This window comes from Arabidopsis lyrata (assembly GCF_000004255.2).
Source record: "Arabidopsis lyrata subsp. lyrata unplaced genomic scaffold ARALYscaffold_4, whole genome shotgun sequence".
NCBI classification, from domain to species: Eukaryota; Viridiplantae; Streptophyta; class Magnoliopsida; order Brassicales; family Brassicaceae; genus Arabidopsis; species Arabidopsis lyrata.
Window position 1 is genome coordinate 2964413 of NW_003302552.1, and position 21073 is coordinate 2985485.

Sequence of the window (21073 nt, forward strand, 5' to 3'; positions counted from 1 at the left end):
ATATATAGTAGTAAGATGAACCTCATTTGGAGTGTTGTTAATTAGTGTCGTAGAAGCTTAGGCAACCCAGAAGAAGTGGAACTTGTGTGACATATATCCATAATTAGCTGTTTTTGGTAATGGGGAAGAAAATATTGGATTGGTTTAATAAAAATATCAAAGCATTCATAATAATCCTAAACCCATAACATATATCTTACATTTCAGCTCGATATCTTGTTTGATCCTATTGAGAGCTCTGGCAAAACCTGCAGTAGCATTCAAATGATCAAATACGATATCGAGACCCCAAATTGTAACGTCTTAAGGAATCCAAGATCCGAAATTGTGTTGAATCAGGGAACAACTCCAAAGAGAGAAGAATATTGAGAGATTGGTTGATGTTTCAATCTAGTAGCTTGCTTGTCTTTTTAGACTAGTATTAAGTCACAACATCGTAACCACAAACATCTTCAACTACTAATATTAAATTGCATATACAAGCAAACTCCGGTAAGACGAAAAACCCTCCATGACACTCAAATTCCCAACCAAATTGAAAAAAAAAAAAAGAACGAAACCAAAGAGGTTCACAAGGAGGAGACCAGAACATGACATGTTTAAACAATGTCGTGTTCCTAACAAAATTGTCTCTGTAAACAGTAACTGCAATTATTTATAACTATCTTGAAAATTGTCTCTTGCATCCATATAACCACAAACGTGGACTCATGTGTAACCATTAGTTTCTCGAGACTCTCAACCATCCACCGTCCCATGTCGTAATTATGCGAATGTGACCTTTTATCAATCATTCCAACTACATTCATGGATTTACTTTCTTTTTTCCAATTCTTGATATATACTTAAACATTCATACCAAAAGAAAAAAATCTTGATATATGTTTCTTCAACCTATAATTCCGCAATCACCATAATCTAAACCATTTCATCTTTCTTGAATCTGTCTATCAACAACAATGGCAGAACAAGAAGTTGACGAAACAAGAACAAAAACTCAGCCATTGATCCCAGGTTTACCAAATGATATCGCTGAGCTTTGTCTTCTTCGTCTTCCTTACCCTTACCATGCTCTCTTTCGCTCTGTTTCATCTTCATGGAACAAAACCATCACAAACCCTAGATTCCTCTTCTCCAAGCAATCTCTTTCTATCTCTTCTCCTTACCTATTTGTCTTCGCTTTCAACAAATCAACGGCTAAGATGCAATGGCAATCCCTCGACCTCACATCTGGCCGTTGGTTTGTCTTACCTCCCATGCCAAAGTCTTTCAACCAAATCTCGTCTCCTCACGCACTCTCATGCGCGTCGAGTCCACGTCAGGGAAAGCTTTTTGTCCTCGGCGGCGGAGACTTAAACCGCTCCGCCGTTGTTTACACCGCTTTAACGAATCGTTGGTCGTGTATTTCTCCGATGATGAGTCCGAGAACGTACTTCAACGCCGGGAATGTTAACGGCAAAATCATGGCCGTTGGTGGGAGTGTGGGCGGAAACGGAGAAGCGACGACGGAAGTTGAATCGTACGATCCAGATAATGACACGTGGACGGCTGTGAAGAAAGTGCCGATGGTGTTGGCGAAGTATGACTCAGCCGTGATCGGGAAAAAGATGTGTGTAACGGAAGGATGGGCGTGGCCGTTCATGTTTCCACCTATGGGACAAGTGTATGACTCAGATGAAGACACGTGGCGAGAGATGAGCAGTGGGATGAAAGAAGGGTGGACGGGTGTGAGCGTCGTGATCCGCGACAGGTTGTTTGTGATATCGGAGCATGGTGATTTTCCGATGAAGGTGTATTGTTCAGATGATGACACGTGGAGGTATGTGAGTGGTGAGAAGCTTCCTGCGGATAAGATGCGGCGTCCTTTCGCCGTGACCGGGGAGGATGATCGTGTGTTTGTGGTGGCCGGTGGGCTTAATGTAGCGGCAGGGAGAGTGAGTGAGGGACAAAATGGGGAATTTAGTGTTCAGTGGAGGATGGTTTCGTCTCCTAAAAGTTCTACTCAATTTTCACCTGCTAGTTGCCACGTCTTATACGTCTAATATGTATTTTTCTTTCTTTTTTTCCACAAAATAGTGTGTTAATATTTTTTGTTTCAAAAATAGATTGTTGTTAGTTCTTAATCTTATTGTTGAAACCTTTTATTTACAGAACATTAATTTAGTAATACTATATGAAATTTAATCTATTTTATTGGTAACAAAATCATTGGTCGAAAAATTGACCAAAGTTAATAGGGTTTTCTAATATTTGTATATCTGGTAGTACGATTGCGCGAAAACGTATAGAAAAAATTATGCATAAAGTTTTTTTTATCAGATCTACTTTGTGATGGATGATACTAATGAATTTATCAAAAATAATGAAAAAGAGGAAATATTATGCTTGAATTCAGCTTTTACTCTATTTAATTTTATGATCAGTAATTGTGACGCAAAAAAAAAGGAAATTATAAGAAGAAGAAAATCAGTAATTGGGGCATCAAAATCAAGAAATTATTATTGGTAGAACCGGAGATCGACCGAGATTGACGGTCTGAGAAGCTCAAGAATAAGGGAAATCATGAAGAACAAGAAAAATGTAGAAGATTATCGTATCTTAGTTTATGAATATTTACATTTATTTCTAAAATATAATTTACATTTATCTTTATTTTAATTTAGGAAATTAAATTTAATATTGATTTTTGTATATATCGATGTTTTTTAGAACATTAATCTTATGAGAGTCTATTATAATTCTTTCTAAACACTTTTGTGTTCATTAATCTCATCAATTTATTAATTATAAGATGTCTTTATATGGGATTACTTTCAAATGGTGGATTGGATCACAAACTAGCATTATCAACTATGACTTCAAAATTAGTGAAAACATATTAACAAACGTTGGTTGGTAAAAAATGATTACTTAACAGGTGGAAAGAAACAAAAAAAATGGTTTTGATGGAAGTAAAATTATTAGAAATTTAAAACCAATATCGGTGGACGCTTATAATGACAATTGGACTAAAAATGTGATAAATACTTTTTTTTTGGTAGGGAAAATGTGATAAATACTTTATAAAATTGATGGGGAATTTTTTGTACAAGTGTATTTAATGTTTACTTTATTAATTTATCTACTTGGAGTATGATTTTGTGTGGTTAATCGAGCATTCTCTTCGACATTTCTTTTATTTCATCTTTAATGGTTCAGAACATTATTTCTGATCCCTATCAAAAATTGTTGTGTGCAAACAATTTAGCTGACTAACCAATTCTTCAGCTTTACACAATTATTTTTCCAAATCTTATCTTAGAGCCATATAGTGCTTTTAAACAAGTTTTGAAAATACTTGTCAACCAATATCACAACTTCTTTTACTCGCTGCTCTTTGTCCAACAATATCTTAATTTCTCTTACTCACTCTTATTGTTGTTCAACCTTGTTAATAACGTCGTTTTTTGTTGTTGTTATTATTATTTTTATTATATAGTACTCTTTGATCATGGCTATAGAATGTTTTTGACACTCTGTGAATCTGTGGTAAAGAGAGCCAAGCTACAACTGTGATCGACATCAAGATGACAAGAACATAAGGCAATTGAAAACTGCCCCTACATATTAACCTGACTTTGAGGAAAATATATGGGTTTTTACTTTACCTTATGGGTGTTTGCTTTGAAAGTGATACAATAAAAAGGTCAAATAGTGTTTATATAAATAATTACATGATCAACAATTTATTAAAAATTAGTCAATACATGTTAATATAATTGCAACTTTAACATAATCCATTAATTTTATTATATATAATTGAATATTTTTCATTATGAAAAATATTTCTATATTAAATTATTAATATACTTATTTTATATATTAAATTGATTATTAATAGTAATGTTCTCTTCAAAATTCAACAATTAAATATATATATATATATATATATATATATTTTAAAATATATTTTTTTACCAGAATTTAAATACTATAAATATTTCATACATAATTAAAACTAGTAAATGTAATAATATGAGATAATTTTGTAATCTTAAAAGACCAATATAGCATGCATACTATATTTTTTGAAATTCTTTATTTTTATTTTTAACAACATTCGGTTAGCCTAGATTACATCTCATATATCATTTGCGTACTATACACATCTGCATTTGTGTAATAAACCCTCTGAAAGGGTATTTGAAATTGCTATTGGGACTTTTCTAATACGTTTTTCATTTCTACGTTTGTAAAATTAATCTATTAGAGTGATCGTTATTCATGAACCTTATCCTACAAATATATCTTTGGTTTCGCTTTATTTTCTTCCAAAACAGCAATCTTTTTTGTTTTGAATTTGTAAAATCTTTTCACTGGCTAAATGCCTAAATCTAACCAACCAATTACCTTTCCTTTTTGTCGGCAACCAACCAGATGTAATTGGACTGTAGTTTCGATAATAATAATAATAAAAAAGGGTAAAATATAGGTTTAAATAGTTGGCACAACATCACTCCTTGCGTATAACAAAATTTAATTTGAGAGGACCTAATCTTTTTCTTGACAACCTAACATATCCTCTTAGACAGTTCATAATTGTATATTAATATTTAAAAGTTAAGACTAAATATTATCCACACCAAAAAAGAAGAAGAATTGTCTTTTGGGATTAGGAAAAGTCTTAAGACTGCTACTACTAATGAATAGATTAATAATAATTATTCCTAACAAATCAAATCTTCCACCACTTGTTGTTATCACTGAAACTTCCTCTAACTCTCCCTTAAAAAAAACAAATTCACAAGAGAAGAACAAATTTAAAACAAGTATTAAAAGAAACAATGTTACTTGATTGATCATTCATCTTCATCATCACCATCACCATCATCTTCCTCTTGCAAACTACTTAGACAGAAACAGCTTCGAGTCTGAGCCATCAAATCTCTTTTATTCTTCATCATCATCATAATCTTCCTATGGTCATCACCACCATCATCATCCTCATAGTCATCATTATGATGATCCTCTTCATTAGGTTCTTGGAGTGCAAGTAAAGGCATTGAATTAGGGTTTTGCCACGAGTAGAAACTCGAAGCTGACATAGATCTTCCTCTTCTCCTTAGCTTATTAGCAATAACCAATCTCCTTCTCTTGTTAAATGGATTCTCAACTTTCTCCAAATCCTTTGCGGTACTCGCAGCTTCCATTAAATTCCCAAACGATTTCGATTTCCCGACATAATGGTTCGATAATCCTCTCCTGAAAAATAACCAAACAAAACAAACAAACATATCAGCATCATCAGCATTCAGACCAAACATAACCAAGAACTAACTTGAGGGTTTCAAGATTTAACCAAATCACTAAGATTCAAAGTCTTAAATCAACTATAACAACAGATGAATCTTGCCAAGAAAAGATTAAAGATCAATTTCTTCTACAGATGAAGAACATAGTGAAAAGACAATTATAGAAACTTTGGTGAGTCATATGAAACCAAACTTACTTAATCGGGAGAGAGTCTTCAAGAGAAGAACTAAACGAATCAAGTGTTCCTCTTTGGCACGAAACGGCGTCGTCTTCTTCCTCCTCCTCGTTTTCACTGCTCTCTCCGATCGACGACGAACTATCCGACGATTCCTCCGGCGACTTACTATTATTACTCATCCGTAATCCGATCCCGATCTGCGATCCACCGCGTCCCGATTCATCCGCCAAGAACAAAGCCGTTTGAACAGCCTTATCCTGCGCCGAAACGCCGCCGCGATCTCTAACGTACGCCGCCATACCGATTCCATAAGACGATCCAACCATAACCTCCATAAAGTCTTTCCGACTACGATCCCTTCTCAGTCTTTGAATATCACCGACGGACTTAGATAATCATAAATTCGCCGGCGATGTGCGTAGGTTAAGAGCTTTAACCGGCGCACGTTAAGGAGTATACGAAGAGAGAAATAAAGGAAAAATGCAAATCAACACTGAACGAGAAAAATGGAATAAATTCTCATTTATATTTATAACGACAATATCGTATAATTATACGATTACGTATTTAATACGAATATTTATACGTATTTATGAATCGCCAACACACATGTTTCTAAATATAGAATAGTCCTAGGCACGCTAACGGCGACTTTGACGGCATTGACACGGTCTTGCTGACGTGGCGAATTTTAATTGGTTTGATTTTGGACGTTTCGGGTTACTGTCTCCGTTTAATCCGATGCATGTCGTTGTACCGAAAGTTCGGTGGTCACTATCATTCCATATCTCGACCTTATCCATTTATATGTTTCTTTTTTTTTTTTTTGGTAAAACATTTATATGTTTCTTGATTTTGTTTCTTTAAATGTTTTCAGATTTGTGATAAAAGGAAAAAATATCTTGAATAGTTATATCAATGTAATTGGATGGATATTATTCGGTTTGGAAAATTAAGATGCTGATTTTATGTTAATAAGTCAAAAGATATACAAAAATATTCGTGTATTGATTACTTTATGTATTATATGGAAAACTACTATATTTAAAAAGTATATTTAGTACTATCTGAATGATTAGTTTAGTACAAGTGGACAAATTAAACCTTATCTCGTTTACTTTTAGTACAATTAAAACCAATATCGTTAATGATACAAAAATCTATATTATTGAAAATTCGCTAATGCTGGATTAGTGCGGAAGCAAGAACTTTGACTGGTTCAAAATGCGGATATTGGTTTATTTTATATTATTAATTACTCCCTCTGTATTTGAAAAAATGTCGTTTCAACTGTTTTTGGGTGAATTAAGAAAGGGCACAGAATTACAAAACTAACCTTATGAGAAACGATTATTTACAATTATATTTTTGGTATATGTAGTTTTGGTAATTTAGACTGATTAATTATGATCAATTAATTGGGGGTAATTTAGGAAATTTTATGCAAAAGTTGTTAAAATGACAACTAATTAAAAACACAGAAAAAATGCTAGAACGACATTTATTCAAATACGGAGGGAGTAGCATTACTTTGCTGAGTCATAAAAAATTAATTAGCAACCCAAAAAAATCTATTTTTACAACATCTTATGAGCAGATGAGATCAAATTATTGTATGATCCAATCGTAAGATTTTAAATGTTGATTTTTATACAATTCAAAGCAATTAGGTTTTGTTTCATTCATGAGTTAATATAGATCATATGATATATGAAGGATATCATTAGACCAATTAGATAAATCTAACCTTATCTCTTTAAGTGATAATCTTGTTTATGAAATGTGGCTAAGTTTTTTTTTTTTTTTTTTTTTTTTTTTTTTTTTTTTGGGCAAATGAAATGTGGCTAAGTTAAGTCTGTTAATTGTGCCTAAAGGGTATCTTTCTGTCTTGCTTTACCTCTGGCAATTTATTTAAAAAATTCAATGGTGGACTATGAAACATTTTTTAATATATTATTTTTGTCTTCCATTCATTAAATTAATTACCAAAATCTGTTTAGCTCTTAATGTTAATAATGTATTTCCTCTTGTTTATAATTACGTTGTTAGACTTTAGATCTAGACGATATTGAAAAAGAATTGGTAGTTTGACTTGTATATATCGAATATGTGAACTAGCTGTTTTGTTGTTTGCTAGTGACTTGATGAATGATTACCGGACTTTTTTTTAATTGAATATGTTAGTTCTGTATAGGAAAAGTAGGTTAAAATTTTTTACATTTTCTAAAAACATATAAAAAATCTTCAACTTTTTTTTGTGGGTTTTCAAACTTTCAAAATTAAATGTTAGCTTCAAAAGTAAGATTTTATAGTTTATGGGTCTGATTGGTAACCAAAAGCTGTACAAGTTTTTTAGATGTTAGCTGGAGCTGTAAGCTTTACCTGAATAGTGCAAAACTGTAAGAAATAGTTGTACAAAAAAGCTGAGAATAAAACTGTTAGTAACGCTTTTGATGAAGCTTTTGTGATTGGTAACTGTCAAAACTGTAGACCATGTACCGCTTTGATAATGGGTTACCATTCAAAGTCTATATATATGACATAACTTCTAATAGTAACAAAAGGTAATTTGCTTAATCTCAACTAAATGGTGAATAAATTTTTATATTGCAAAAACCGTAATTTTAGAAGAAAAAGAATCGCAAAGTCGAATTTTAAAAAAATAAATCATAAAATAAATAATTTTTGTTTGTTGCCGTTTTAATATAACAATTTGTTTAAATTAAAGCTGAGTTTATTAGTAATATAGTTTATTTTACCATTTATGAAAAGGTAAGAGTTTAAAAACCCACAAAAAAAATTGCGGGTTTTTTATATGTTTAAGAAGAAGCGAAGGTTTTTCTACCCATTTTTCCTTCTGTATATAACCAAAAAAATTCAAAAGTCCTTTAACATTTAAAAAAATCAAAAAAAAAATCAAAAGTTTCGTTCTTAAAACATTGGAATTGCACAAAAATGTAATAATGTGGATTGTGCATAATTGTGTTCTTAACTTCTTCTCTTTTTTAATACTTTTCGAGGAATGTAAATGAAAATTTAGAAGGAAATAGATTGTGTTTGGATTCTTTTTTGTTTTCTTGGTTGAATTAATCCGTCTGAACAATCCGTCTTGAGTCTTCCATCAATGTTATCTCAGGATAAAATGAAACTATTCATTAAGTTTCTGGTCGGTGACAGCGAAGTAAGTAGTGGTGTGCTATCGATTGTATTTTGAGATACCTTTATCTACAAAACAATTGAGTGTTGTGGAGTTTGCTGTTAGGCAGAATAACAAGTTTACAAAGTACGACTAGAGAGTTATTTTCTCAAAAAAAATTGGAGATTCCACCAAAATCGTTTGTCTGCATTTATATAATCAGATTGGTAGACACAAAATTACTTCCAACACTCATATAACCTATTTAGCCAATAAGTTTAAAATTTTTGAGTCTAGGTCTATAAAAGTTTCAACCCATCAAATAAATAGATAGGTTATATTCTCCCATAAGAAATCTCGAACCCAACCCGTTCATTTAACACCCCTAAAAATAGTTAAACCCAACCAATTAATCTAATGGACAACATTTTGCATGTATTTAGAAATACATCTGGAGGCCCAAGCCCAACCTTCTCCCACTTATACTCAGGCCGACATTTGGTGTCGGCAACGATAATTTATTAATGGAGAAGTTGAAGAAGAAGACTCATATGGGGTTCAGAGAGTGATGCCAAAAATACGAGAACTAGACAGACCCGTGAGTGATATCAATTATTTTACTCTCCGACAATCAGACAAAAGGGAAACACGCTTACCATCAAATACCTCTTTACTCAAATCAAATGTGAAACCTGCTCTCCATTTTTCAGCTACTTCTGGAGCCAAGTTTTTGTATCAGACGCATCCCAATATGATAAGTTTCACTTCCCAAGTATTTGGTCTTTTCTAGCATCTATATTGGATTTATCTAAAGAAAACTATACACTAAAAATGGTTAGCAAAAAAATAACACTTTGCTCTAAGTATTAACTTATGTCCTCTTTTAAAACCAGCCTTCACAAATCATAATTAGAGTTTAGAGTCAAGTTAAGTTTGTTTGCTTATGTGATTTTGTTTTTTATCTTATCAATTGTTAAACCGCTAAACATTTTCTTTTGACTATATTGTTTATTCAGTCGATAAATATCTTTATTTAGACTATAAAGTTCATGACTTTTGTAAAAAAAAAAGACAAACTCACACAATTAATCATGGAATCCAGCAAGGTCCAATAAAAGAAAAAGAAAAACACCATCAAATTCCTTATTAACTCATCACCAAACACATTTCAAATTAATCAAAACACTAGACACAATAAATTTCAAAACAATGTCGACTTCTAAGACCATAACCTTCACTCTCTTCATAGCAACACTACTCTCGTCCTGCAACGCAGCCGCAAACGCTACAACGCAACCGCTATTCCCAGCGATTCTAATCTTTGGCGACTCAACAGTCGACACAGGCAACAACAACTACCACTCACAAACAATCTTCAAAGCTAAACATCTTCCTTATGGAATTGATCTCCCAAACCACAAAGCTAGTGGAAGATTTACAAATGGGAAAATCTTCTCCGACATAATCGCAACAAAACTCAACATCAAACAGCTTGTTCCTCCCTTCTTACAACCAAATCTCTCTGACCAAGAAATTGTAACCGGGGTCTGTTTTGCATCAGCCGGTGCGGGTTACGATGACCGTACCAGTCTCTCGACTCAAGCAATCGGTGTCTCGGACCAACCAAAGATGTTCAAGAGTTATATTGCCCGTCTTAAAAGTATCGTAGGAGACAAAAAAGCTATGGAGATCATAAACAATGCTTTGGTGGTTATAAGTGCAGGACCTAACGACTTCATCTTGAATTATTATGATTTTCCTTCAAGGCGTCTTGAGTTTCCTCACATATCTGGTTACCAAGACTTTGTGCTTAAAAGGCTTGACAATCTCGTGCGGGTAATGTCTTTAACATTTGCTCAAATTATACCTCTACAACAAAACCTTTTTTTCTGATGGATTTTATTTAGTGATTTTGAAATTTATTACTAAACTATAGCAGTGTTTTTTGATGGAATAGCAACAAGTTTGCAATGAAAATATGAAAAATTACATGTTAATAACTTAGTTAAAATACTCTATAATGCATTATTCGACACAAATTAGCGATGAAGTTTTTAGGGCTTAGTGTATAGGGTTTAGGGTTCCCACTCGTCTTGCTAATCTTTCTAGTGTGTGTGCAGGAGCTTTACAGTTTAGGTTGCCGGAAAATTATGGTAGGAGGTTTACCGCCAATGGGTTGTTTACCGATTCAAATGACTGCTAAATTCCGCAACGCTCTAAGGTTCTGCTTGGAACAAGAGAACCGAGACTCTGTCTTGTACAATCAGAAACTTCAGAAACTATTACCTCAGATCGAAGCATCTCTTACAGGAAGCAAGATCCTTTACTCCAATGTCTATGACCCGATGATGGACATGATGCAAAACCCAAGCAAATACGGTATAGATACAATATTTTTCTTGTTTTGCAAGTCATCCTATGCGATAAATATTGACCAATGATTATTTATGTTCCTTCAACTAAAACAGGGTTTAAAGAGACGAAGAGAGGATGTTGTGGAACAGGGCATTTGGAGACAAGCTTCATGTGTAATGCTTTTTCTCCAACGTGTAGGAATCACTCCGAGTTTTTGTTCTTTGACTCGATTCATCCATCGGAAGCTACCTATAACTATATGGGCAATTTTCTAGATACTCAGATCCGTTTGTGGCTTGAGGCCTAAGTCATAATTATATTGGCCTAAATCAGTTCACTTTCACTTGTTGACAAAACGAAAGAAAATATCAGTTAATTAAGTTAAAATAAAATAAATATATAAAACCTCTCGCAAAAAAAAAAAAAAAAAGTAATATATTTGTGCTCAGATAATTTATTATGTCGTCAAATTATACACATACTAGATAAGGCTTGCGTAAATACGCGGGTTAGAAAATAAAATAAATATAATTTTTATCGATAATATATGAAATCTAAGTAATAACCTATATAATTTTTTGATCTTATATATGGTAATTTTTTTAAATCGGATTTGAGCCTCACATATTCCATTTTCCAATACAATTTAACTATCTATACCATCATAATAAACCATAATTTAATATTTATGCACTTAATGAATTAGAGCTAAAAAATTATATCAAACACAATTTATACATAATATCAAATTTATATCTTCTTTTTTTTTACATCAAATCTATATCTTAGTTAGAATTAAAAATAATTTAGAAATTAACAAAACAAAATTATTAGAAAATTAAAATATAATTCACAAAGAAAATTGGAAATCCAAAATTTACCTTTTCTTAGTTTTAATTTGATAATTAAAAAAAATTTCTTTACCCTTTTTTAAATCTAAGTATATATTTTACATTTGAAATTTTTAATATTTATGTTAACATAATGTCAAAATCTAATTAGTTGTAATTTTTTACACTTGTCAAAATCTTATTGAAATAATTGTCACATGTCGTGATCCTATGAGTTATTAACTTTGAAAACCATACTTTATATAATAAGATATACACACCGAATCCAATTCCATGTCTAATTGGGTTTTCGAAAATTTGTCTTCTTGTTTTTTTTTTTTGGGTTAAAGGTTTAAATGTTGTCCTCTAGTTCTATAAAACGTGAGAATTTCAGTTTCCTAGTAGAAAGATGTAAATACTAATAGACTTCTCAAATAATCATATGTATCATGAAAATATTTTCTCTAGTTTTAAGGTGTTCACATCATCAAAAAAACAAATTGCATTACACGTTATTTATAAAGAACACATGATATTTCTTAGAAAAATATTCTATTCAGTTTAATATCTCTCTTTATCATGTTATTTTGTAACAATACACGTTTTTTTTAGTAAGATCATATGTGCTTTCTTTTAAAAAAATATGATTTTTTTTAGTAATACACGATTTTTATTAAGATCACGTGATTTCCTTATGAAATTAAAGATTCCATTAACGTTAAATTTTTCTATAACAATGTTTTTTCTTAAAAATCACTACATTTTTTAAAGTATTATATCGTTTAGTTAAATATAACATGTAAAATTTATATGTTACATGCTATTTTGAAAAATCTCACGAAACTGTCTCGCCTATTGTTGATCTCGCAACAAACAAAATATGGTTTTGTTATTTCACTTGTTCTGACAACGTGGGTTCATGGCTATTTTGCAACAAAAATCTTTCTCTCTGCTATTTTCTTAATTTCAGTGTTTTATTTGGCTATTCATTAATATTACCCTGTAATCAATGTGTATACTCATTTAAGTCTTAGGTTCCAACGAATTTCAGCGAAATAATATTAATTTACTGTGAAAAATATTTATTTAGAAGACAATGTAATCATTTTTTTTTTCAATTTGAAAGCTGTATTAAATTAAAGAAATATAATCTTTTCCCAACAACAAAATCATAAAAAGTATTAAAGAAAAATTTTGTCAAAACAAATTTTTAATTGATATTCATTTTATATTTGGTATCAAATGTAAAATACACTATTTGGTTTATTAGAAATAAATACACTAATTTGTTGTGGACAATGTGTAAATTTTTTTTGAAATGTTTATAGTTTACATATAAGGTGCAAAATAACAAAAATAGAAAATCTATATATATAATGGGAGAGTTATCTCTCCATCTAGGGTGTCCACATCATCATCCAAGTCATCCTATCTTGATTTTGTGTGGACTCCACATATTTTATTTATTAAAACAAAAAATATTAAAACTACAATTAATTCACACATTTTGTAATTTATATTATTATATTTCATTAATAAAATTAAAAGAGAAAAAATTAAATATTAGAAAACGAAAAAAATAAATTTATAACACAAAATATAAAAATTTTGAATAGAGATTGAATAAATATAAAATTAGATAATTGTATCTTAACATATAATGAGTAAAGATTCCTAAATGACAAGAGATATGAAAAAAGAACTTATCATATATTTTTTTCTATATTTTAGTGATAAAACAATCATTTATAAGAGTTACAATTACTATATTAAATTTAGAGGTAAAAAGTAATCCATTTCTGAAAAATACACATTTAAAATTAAAAAAATAGTTAAAAATTTTTTAATGTTAAAGTATCAATTCATGATACTGATTAAAAAAAAAGTCGAGTACATATTATTTTTTTTTTTTTTAACATCAAATCATAACTTTATTAATGTGAACCAAAGATTACATTGTTAAAACATAAGGATATAAACACAATCAAATAGATTTGTAACGAAAAAGCAAAAAAGTTCAAGCGCCGCAATCCGAATGATATGCTTAGTTGTTTTCGTCGTATCCGTCAATCTTGTGTGACTCTCTAGTTTGGGAAACATCTTCTTTTTATCGATGCACCATCTTTTACGCTTTCGAAAGTCAAAGTCTGCGATCCATCCGTTACATCGCAAGACCCTAGATTTGGGAACTCTCCTGAAGAAAGAGATATGAAGTTTTGTGATTGTAGCGTAAACCCATACTTGTTGTTGATCTGATCTTCTGATTCGCATCATAATCGCATCTCCATCCTCCGTTGTGGGTTGATTCCATGGCGGTTTTCGTGGTGGTCGTTGACTCATTAACAAATCCAAAGAGATTTGTATCAACCATCGAAAAGCCACGAAACAGTGGTCTTCGGAGACTACCATAAAACTAACAAAATATGTTAGTTTCGATAAAAACTCGGTAATACATACCGGATATGCCTCGGCGACTTCGCCGGAAAAGACCTTCACCACGGAGGACCGGATGAGACATGGTATATAGACTTGAGACTCCCACAAAACGGTTCCTTTTTCATCGACCAGAGGTATTACCGTCCCATGAGACGGGTTCGCTTCTGCCTTCGGATCTGATATCCACTTGACATGAAAGTGGTGAATGTTTGTCGCCGGTGTAAGCACGAACACGGATAAAGTCACCATCCGAAGGAAAACCATAGATCGGAAGAGATACCGGTGGAAGAAAGTGTCGTCCATCCAAAGAAACAGAGACAGAAAGTAGAACAAAATTATATTATTTATAATTATAATATAATTACATTAATAAAACTTTCTATATTATAAGTCTTTTCTAAATTAAAAAAGAGAAATTGTTAAAAATGCTCATTTTTCAATACTTCTTTTCAAAAATGTCCCCTTTGAGAGTCCATTTTTAAGTTTGCCCTCTTTTAATTTTTAATGACCATTTTACCCTTATTTGAAACAAAATTAGGTCCACAAAATATAAAATATTTTTTGGCGGGAAAAGTGATTCCGCAATTTTCCCGCCAAAACACTTGTAAAAACCATTAAAATACCTTGTAAAATTTTCCCGCCAAAAATTTTTTTTTGCAGGAAAAGTGATTCCGCAATTTTTTTGGCTAATTTTTTTTGGCGGGAAAATTTTTGGCGGGAAAAATTTACAAGGTAAAAGTTTTACAAGGTACTTATAAGGTTTATAAGGTATTTATAACTTGTAAAACCTTATAACTTGTAAAAGCTTATAAAATAGCTTGTAAAATCTTATAATACTTATAAATACCTTATAAATACGTTGTAAAACTTTTTAAAATACATTGTAAAACCTTATAAATATCCTGTAAAAAACTTTTAAAATACTTAGTAAATTTTTCCCGCCAAAAAAATTGCGGAATCATTTTTGGCGGGAAAAAATTTTACAAGGTATTTTAAAGGTTTTACAAGTGTTTTGGCGGGAAAAATTGCGGGATCACTTTTCCCGCCAAAAAATATTTTGTATTTTGTGGACCTAATTTTGTTATATTTCCTTATATATTTGTGATATCTTTTATTAAAAGAAGGGTAATTTAGTTATTTTGTACATAAAAATGGGTATTTTTAAAAATGGACAGCCAAAGAGGGCATTTTTGAAAAGGGGTATTAAAAAGGAGGTATTCTTGTGAGTCTCCCATTAAAAAAGTGGTGGGTTTAAAAAAAAAATCAAATGAATACCTAAAAACTAAAAACTAAATATTAATCAGTGTTTATGAAATTTTAACGTAGATCAAAAAGTTTAAGGTGATTTGAAATAAAACAAAAACTATCCTAAACATCACAAATAAAAAAAAAAAAATCCAATCGAATACGAAACTATGTAATAATAATATTTGTGAATGCTATTTGGAAATTAGAATAGTATTTGCCATATTTGCCCTATTTTTTAATCAATCAATTAAACATTCCATCAAAAAAAAAAAAAATAGAATAGTTATGGTATATTGAAGAGTTTTTAATAAGAAGTAAAAATAAAAGATTAAAAATGTATTTTAAAATTTGAATAATTTATATGAATTCGTAAGTTACGTTACGAAAATCAACATTAAGAATACTCTATAAAATCATAATATACGTCAAATTATATATGTGAATTTGTTTTTTGCATTTTTCAAACGGTCAAAATAAAGTGCAAAATTTGATGTTGAAATTTGATGTTTGTGAATATGAATGAGTCCATGTATGAAATTTGTAGTCTTTTTTTTTTCTTTCGTCAAACACCATTTTATTAAGTAATTGGGCGGAGACTTTCTTCTAGAGAGAGCCAATCCAGAGCCGATGTGCTTACATGGGAGAATAGGGAACCTCGTGCTCTTGCTTTTTTGCGAGGCAATCCGCACGGACATTGTTACAACGAGGAAGAAATCTAATAGAGAAAGAGGGGAAAGAAAGCTTCAAAAGCTTAAAATGTTGTAATTCTACTGCTAAAGTAGGCCAATCAGAAGGGTTATTCAAAATGGTAATTAGCTCAGAGCAGTCAGTGGCGAAGCCAAAACTCGTCTTCGAATCTGAGATGAGGCATTCCATCGCCCAAAGAAGGGTTTCGAATTCGGCTTGCAGAGGCGATAGTCTCCGACGAGAACTTTTCAATCCCAGTAAGATAGGGGTTTCATTATCCATAACAATCCACCCGTGCCCACTGAGAGTGTCCTTGGCATGCCAAGAAGCATCAATTTGGCATTCAGGTGGAGCATCTCCTGTGAATGTAAGATCAAAAGGGATCCTCACTAATTCAACGAGGGGTTCCTCCTTAGTATTTGCCGCCTTCCAATCTTTCGCCTCTTGAAAGGCATGATCTAGCATATTTTGAGGAGATTCTCGAATATTTTCGAAAATGATGCTATTTCGAGCCTTCCATAGATACCAAAGTAGACATGGGAAAAAATGTCTAATTTCCTCTCCAATCATCATCCCTTTTGCTCTCCAGAACAAAATTAAAAGTCCAAATTTGCGAAAAGGGACTGACTAGGGAAGCAGGAAGGTAATGATGGGATCGTGACAGAGCCCAAGTTTGAAGGGCTGGTGGGCATTCAAAAAGGAGGTGATTGATTGTTTCTTCCTCAGCGCCACATATTGGGCAGTGCTTCTCCTTACCGATGTATGAAATTTGTAGTCTATAAAGCAATTTTACATGCACCAAACATTGTCAAAGAAACTATATGACAAATATCTTCCGAGATTTTTTAATGTTCACTTTAATAAAAAGATCATGCAACTTATAAAAAAAAAGAGTATTGAAAAATACAACTGAAAAATATATGATCTATCTTGAGAACTAATTCATAGTCGAGTATATTATATGTGAACCAATATAAGGTGAAAAGAGAGTAGATGTCCGGAGTCGACGAGTGAATCATAGAAAATAACAAGAAAAATTGTAGTAAAAAGTGTGAAAAAATATTTACTACTATGGAAAGATAATGAAAATGAGTAAATTAGATTTTTCAAAAATTCACATTGATAAAAAATTTAAACTAAAATCCCGCGCAACGCGCGGATACATAATCTAGTAAATACAAATAAGCAAAAAAATAGAGAAGTTGTCGTTGTGTGCAAAATGAGCAACAACACAAATGTGGCACATTCTGGATATGATTTGGTATCTCTGTCCGTTTGTTACATAGGCTCTGTTCGTTTCTGAAACATAGCGACTGTGTTTAACGACTCAAAAAACACTGTATTTTTTTTAATTAGGATCGCTAGATTTAAAAACCAGCGACAAATAAAAAGACGTGACGATATAAATGGTGAAGGATGAGATGTTGCCGTTGATCACCAGCTGAATCAGCGACTCCACCTCCGACTGTTTTCGTTGTTTATAGATAAAAAATGTCGCTGGATTTTGATGCTCCACTCCCAAATAAAGGTATCGCTGGCAATTGGTTGCCGAACAGGCCCATAGTTTCTCTTTTGGCGTTCATGAATGTACATGCTATGTTAGACCTACCCTAAGTCCAGTGTATTTTCTCTCAAACGAAATAATAAACAATAAGATAACAGAAGAGTATATAAAAATGCAAAGGGATTGAATGACGGAAAATATAACTGAAAATTGAAAATTTACCTATGTTTTACTTGTAATTTATCTTTTGTTTTGCTCATATTTTATATAAGTTTTTCTTTAAAAATATATTAGCAAACTTTATATATTGGTAATTACTATAACGTATTAACAGAATTATACAAAAATAACTTATCAATAATACATTATAAACCTACACTATGATATGGTTTCATATTTTTGACAAAAAAAAAACGTGATTTATCTTTATTAGGAATTAAACTTGGTATTGCTTTACATTTTTTAGGTGGAACATAGCAATAATTATTAGAATATAAAATTAGAGAAAAACTTACATAAAAATAGTCAAACAAAAGAACTTACCATGTGGACAAAAAAAAGAAAGAGAACTAACCATCAATTATAAAACAATAGTAAACAAGTACAAAATTATAACACAAAAAAAAAATTGAGAAATAAAAACTACAACAGAAGCTGACGTAAATTTGTTTTTAATAAAGTGTGTAAAGGAAGGAACCTCAACCTACCAAGTAGTGGCGCATTAGCAACTCAATAAAGCTATTATATGTGGTGAAAGTAACAAACTCAATAAAGTTATTGGTCAAAAGCTCACGAAAAATGTGTTGGAGCAGATTCTGAAACCCGTCGAGTGCACCATCGAAGGTCTGTTATTCGAGGATCACGTCGATGCCTAACTACTATCGCGTCTAATCGTTTTGTCTTTGACGACTTTGGGCTTGACTGGTTTAAACGCAGTGGTTGCGGTTGCGGTTGTGGGAGTTTGCGGAAGCGGGCGGTTGCGGTTTCAAGCGTTTTTTAGCGTTTTGACCGACTGGTTTAGCGGTTGAAAACGGGTGCGTTTGCGGGAGATTTACGACTGGTTGATCAGCGGGTACGATAGCGGTTAAACCAAAATTTACCAAAATAAATTTAATATATGATTATAAAAAATTATAAAACACCAGAAACTATAGTTATGAAAAGTATAAATTTTTCAAAAATGATTAATGATTAAAAACCATAAATAATTATTCATATAAATTTTTATATTGAAAACAAAAATAATTATTTATATTAGAAAATTAAAGTTAAATAATAATTATATTTTTAGAATTAACGTGAATATAAATCAGACATGATGATATATATTTTAATTTATTTATTTTCCTTTTTTAGTTTATTTCCTTTTTTACACCAACCGCAACCGCCCGCAACCGCAAACGCTTGCGGGAATGAACTTTTGAAATCCAGCGATTTCGAGCGGTTCGAAGCGGTGTGGAGCGGTTTCTATGATTGGTACCAACCGCTAGCAACCGCAACCGACCGCTAACAACCGCTAGGCGGGTGCTAGCGGGAGAACCAATCAAGCCTTTTGTCATCGTGAAGACGTGTGGTATTAGAATGTCCCACATTGTTTGGGATTAAGATCTTTGGGTAATATATATAGGATGTGACAATCCTTAACTCTTGAGCTAGCTTTTGGGTTAAGTTAGGCCACAAACCTAATATGGTATCAGAGCCCAAGGTTGGCCCAACAAACAAATTCTCACAAAAATGGTTTTCCACCTATGTGGCCCATATAAGTGGCATGTCTTGTTGTATTTCCGAGATGTTGGGCTTGGGCTGTTTCCGTTGGACCGTTTCCCACCCACATCTCGAGGAGGCCTATTAGAATGTCTCACATTGCTTGGGATTAAGATCTTTGGGTAATATATATAGGATGTAGCAACCCTTAACTCTTGAGCTAACTTTTAGGTTAAGTTAGGTCACATTCCTAATATGTGGAAATACAAAAATTTTCGAGCTTTGTGAGAAGTCGTTATAGGAAATAATCATTTTCCTACAACAATATACTATGTAGGTACTCATCTAAGTTTTCAGGTCTAACGAATTTCACTAATATAATGTTTATATAGGTGATAATATGCGGTTGGCTACGAACAATTCGCTCTAATTTATCTGTGTTTACATTCGCACTTCGAGGAAGCAAAGATAAAGAAAAATAATCAAACTCATCATTGTCGCTCTGAATCAAATATTTTTTTGCTTATGTTTTACTTTATATCCAATTTTTTCATAATATATTTATAGCAATATTCATCCTCCTCTATTTCAATTTGCAGTATTTTTTACGATCCAATAGGTCAAATGTACGGTATTCGAGGAGAAGTGGATCAAATGTACACATATTGAAAAGAATCGCGGAATAGTCATCCTCGACAATAAGTAATCTACTTTGTAGACCTAATAAATTGTGTAATATAATGACGTACTGATGGTCATATATATAAACGGTCAAAATATTTAAAATTACTTAGATAAAAGAAATTATCTTTCTTATTTTCTTGTATATATAATAAGGATTCAAAAAATATCAGAATTTCTAATATTAGTTTGTAAATATATAAAGAGAATGAATGCTTACTAACGAGTCAGTTTTCTGGGGTTCGTCCTAGTATACAGGGGCGGATCCACGTTGATGGAAAGGAGTGCAACTGTACCGGGTAAAATATAAAAGGTGTTGATTTTTTATTGAATATATTGATATCAGGTAGTCCAGTGGTTAAGAATGCACTCTTAATTCATGAGGTGTAGGGTTCAATTCTCTACCAATGCATTATTTTGCACCGCCTAAAATTTTAGGCTGGGTCTGCTACTGCTCGTACATCAACCTCGAGACAACAACATCAAAACAGATTTGCTAACAAGTAAAGCTATAGAATGAAAACTATTTTTTCTCTCATCAACACCTGTTCCTTATTGGTTTTTCGATACAAATCATCTATTTGTTAATCAATAACTGAATGCACGTTTGTGCCAAAAATAAAATGATAGCTTACACAATGGCAAAATAATGTCGAAATAGGTTTATCAAATATTACACCCGTCTTAGAGAAATTAGCCGGGCCATAAAATTAATTCAAAGCTTTAACTTATATAAAAAAAAAAATAGCGAAAAAGTTATTAATACTATTCCTCAAATTATATACTAGATTTTGATCCGCGGTACACCGCGGGATGATTTAATTTTAAAGTTAGTATAAAAATATTTTGTAAATTGTATCTTCTTATAACATATTTATTTATATTATAGTTTACAATTGTTATTAAGTAACGGTATACCACGAGTCCACGAAACAATTATTAAAAAAAATATTGACGAAATGTTACCATTTATGGCAATATATCTTTCCGTATGTTTTAAAGATTTCGAGATTTTGTAGTAT

General features: G+C 31.8%; 3 protein-coding genes across 3 annotated transcripts; 2 read left to right on the top strand and 1 right to left on the bottom strand.

Moving 5' to 3' along the window:
- The first annotated feature begins 922 nt into the window (after positions 1 to 922).
- On the top strand, positions 923 to 2150 carry LOC9316660 (F-box protein AFR). Its single transcript, XM_021029541.1, has one exon. It carries the CDS (start codon positions 960 to 962, stop codon positions 2040 to 2042), a length of 1083 nt encoding a protein of 360 aa, XP_020885200.1. The 5' UTR covers positions 923 to 959; the 3' UTR covers positions 2043 to 2150.
- Positions 2151 to 4629: 2479 nt separating this feature from the next.
- LOC9314835 lies at positions 4630 to 6219 on the bottom strand. The gene is made up of 2 exons (XM_021029543.1): positions 5489 to 6219; positions 4630 to 5241 (listed from the first exon to the last, which is right to left on the bottom strand). The coding sequence occupies exons 1-2, from the start codon at positions 5803 to 5805 to the stop codon at positions 4839 to 4841; spliced, it is 720 nt and encodes a 239-aa protein (XP_020885202.1). The 5' UTR covers positions 5806 to 6219; the 3' UTR covers positions 4630 to 4838.
- A 2143-nt stretch (positions 6220 to 8362) lies between these two features.
- Positions 8363 to 11304, top strand: LOC9316661 (GDSL esterase/lipase At2g24560). The gene is made up of 3 exons (XM_002878722.2): positions 8363 to 10442; positions 10727 to 10985; positions 11075 to 11304. Exons 1-3 carry the CDS (start codon positions 9816 to 9818, stop codon positions 11266 to 11268), a joined length of 1080 nt encoding a protein of 359 aa, XP_002878768.1. The 5' UTR covers positions 8363 to 9815; the 3' UTR covers positions 11269 to 11304.
- Positions 11305 to 21073: the final 9769 nt, after the last annotated feature.

Excerpts from the sequence above, each read along its gene's own strand:
- LOC9316660 (XM_021029541.1), top strand. The coding sequence starts at position 960 with ATGGCAGAACAAGAAGTTGACGAAACAAGAACAAAAACTCAGCCATTG.
- LOC9314835 (XM_021029543.1), bottom strand. The coding sequence starts at position 5,805 with ATGGAGGTTATGGTTGGATCGTCTTATGGAATCGGTATGGCGGCGTAC. Across the intron at positions 5,242-5,488 it reads GAAGACTCTCTCCCGATTAA|GAGAGGATTATCGAACCATT; the intron begins GTAAGTTTGGTT and ends GTTATTTTTCAG.
- LOC9316661 (XM_002878722.2), top strand. The coding sequence starts at position 9,816 with ATGTCGACTTCTAAGACCATAACCTTCACTCTCTTCATAGCAACACTA. Across the intron at positions 10,443-10,726 it reads GGCTTGACAATCTCGTGCGG|GAGCTTTACAGTTTAGGTTG; the intron begins GTAATGTCTTTA and ends GTGTGTGTGCAG. Across the intron at positions 10,986-11,074 it reads GCAAAACCCAAGCAAATACG|GGTTTAAAGAGACGAAGAGA; the intron begins GTATAGATACAA and ends CAACTAAAACAG.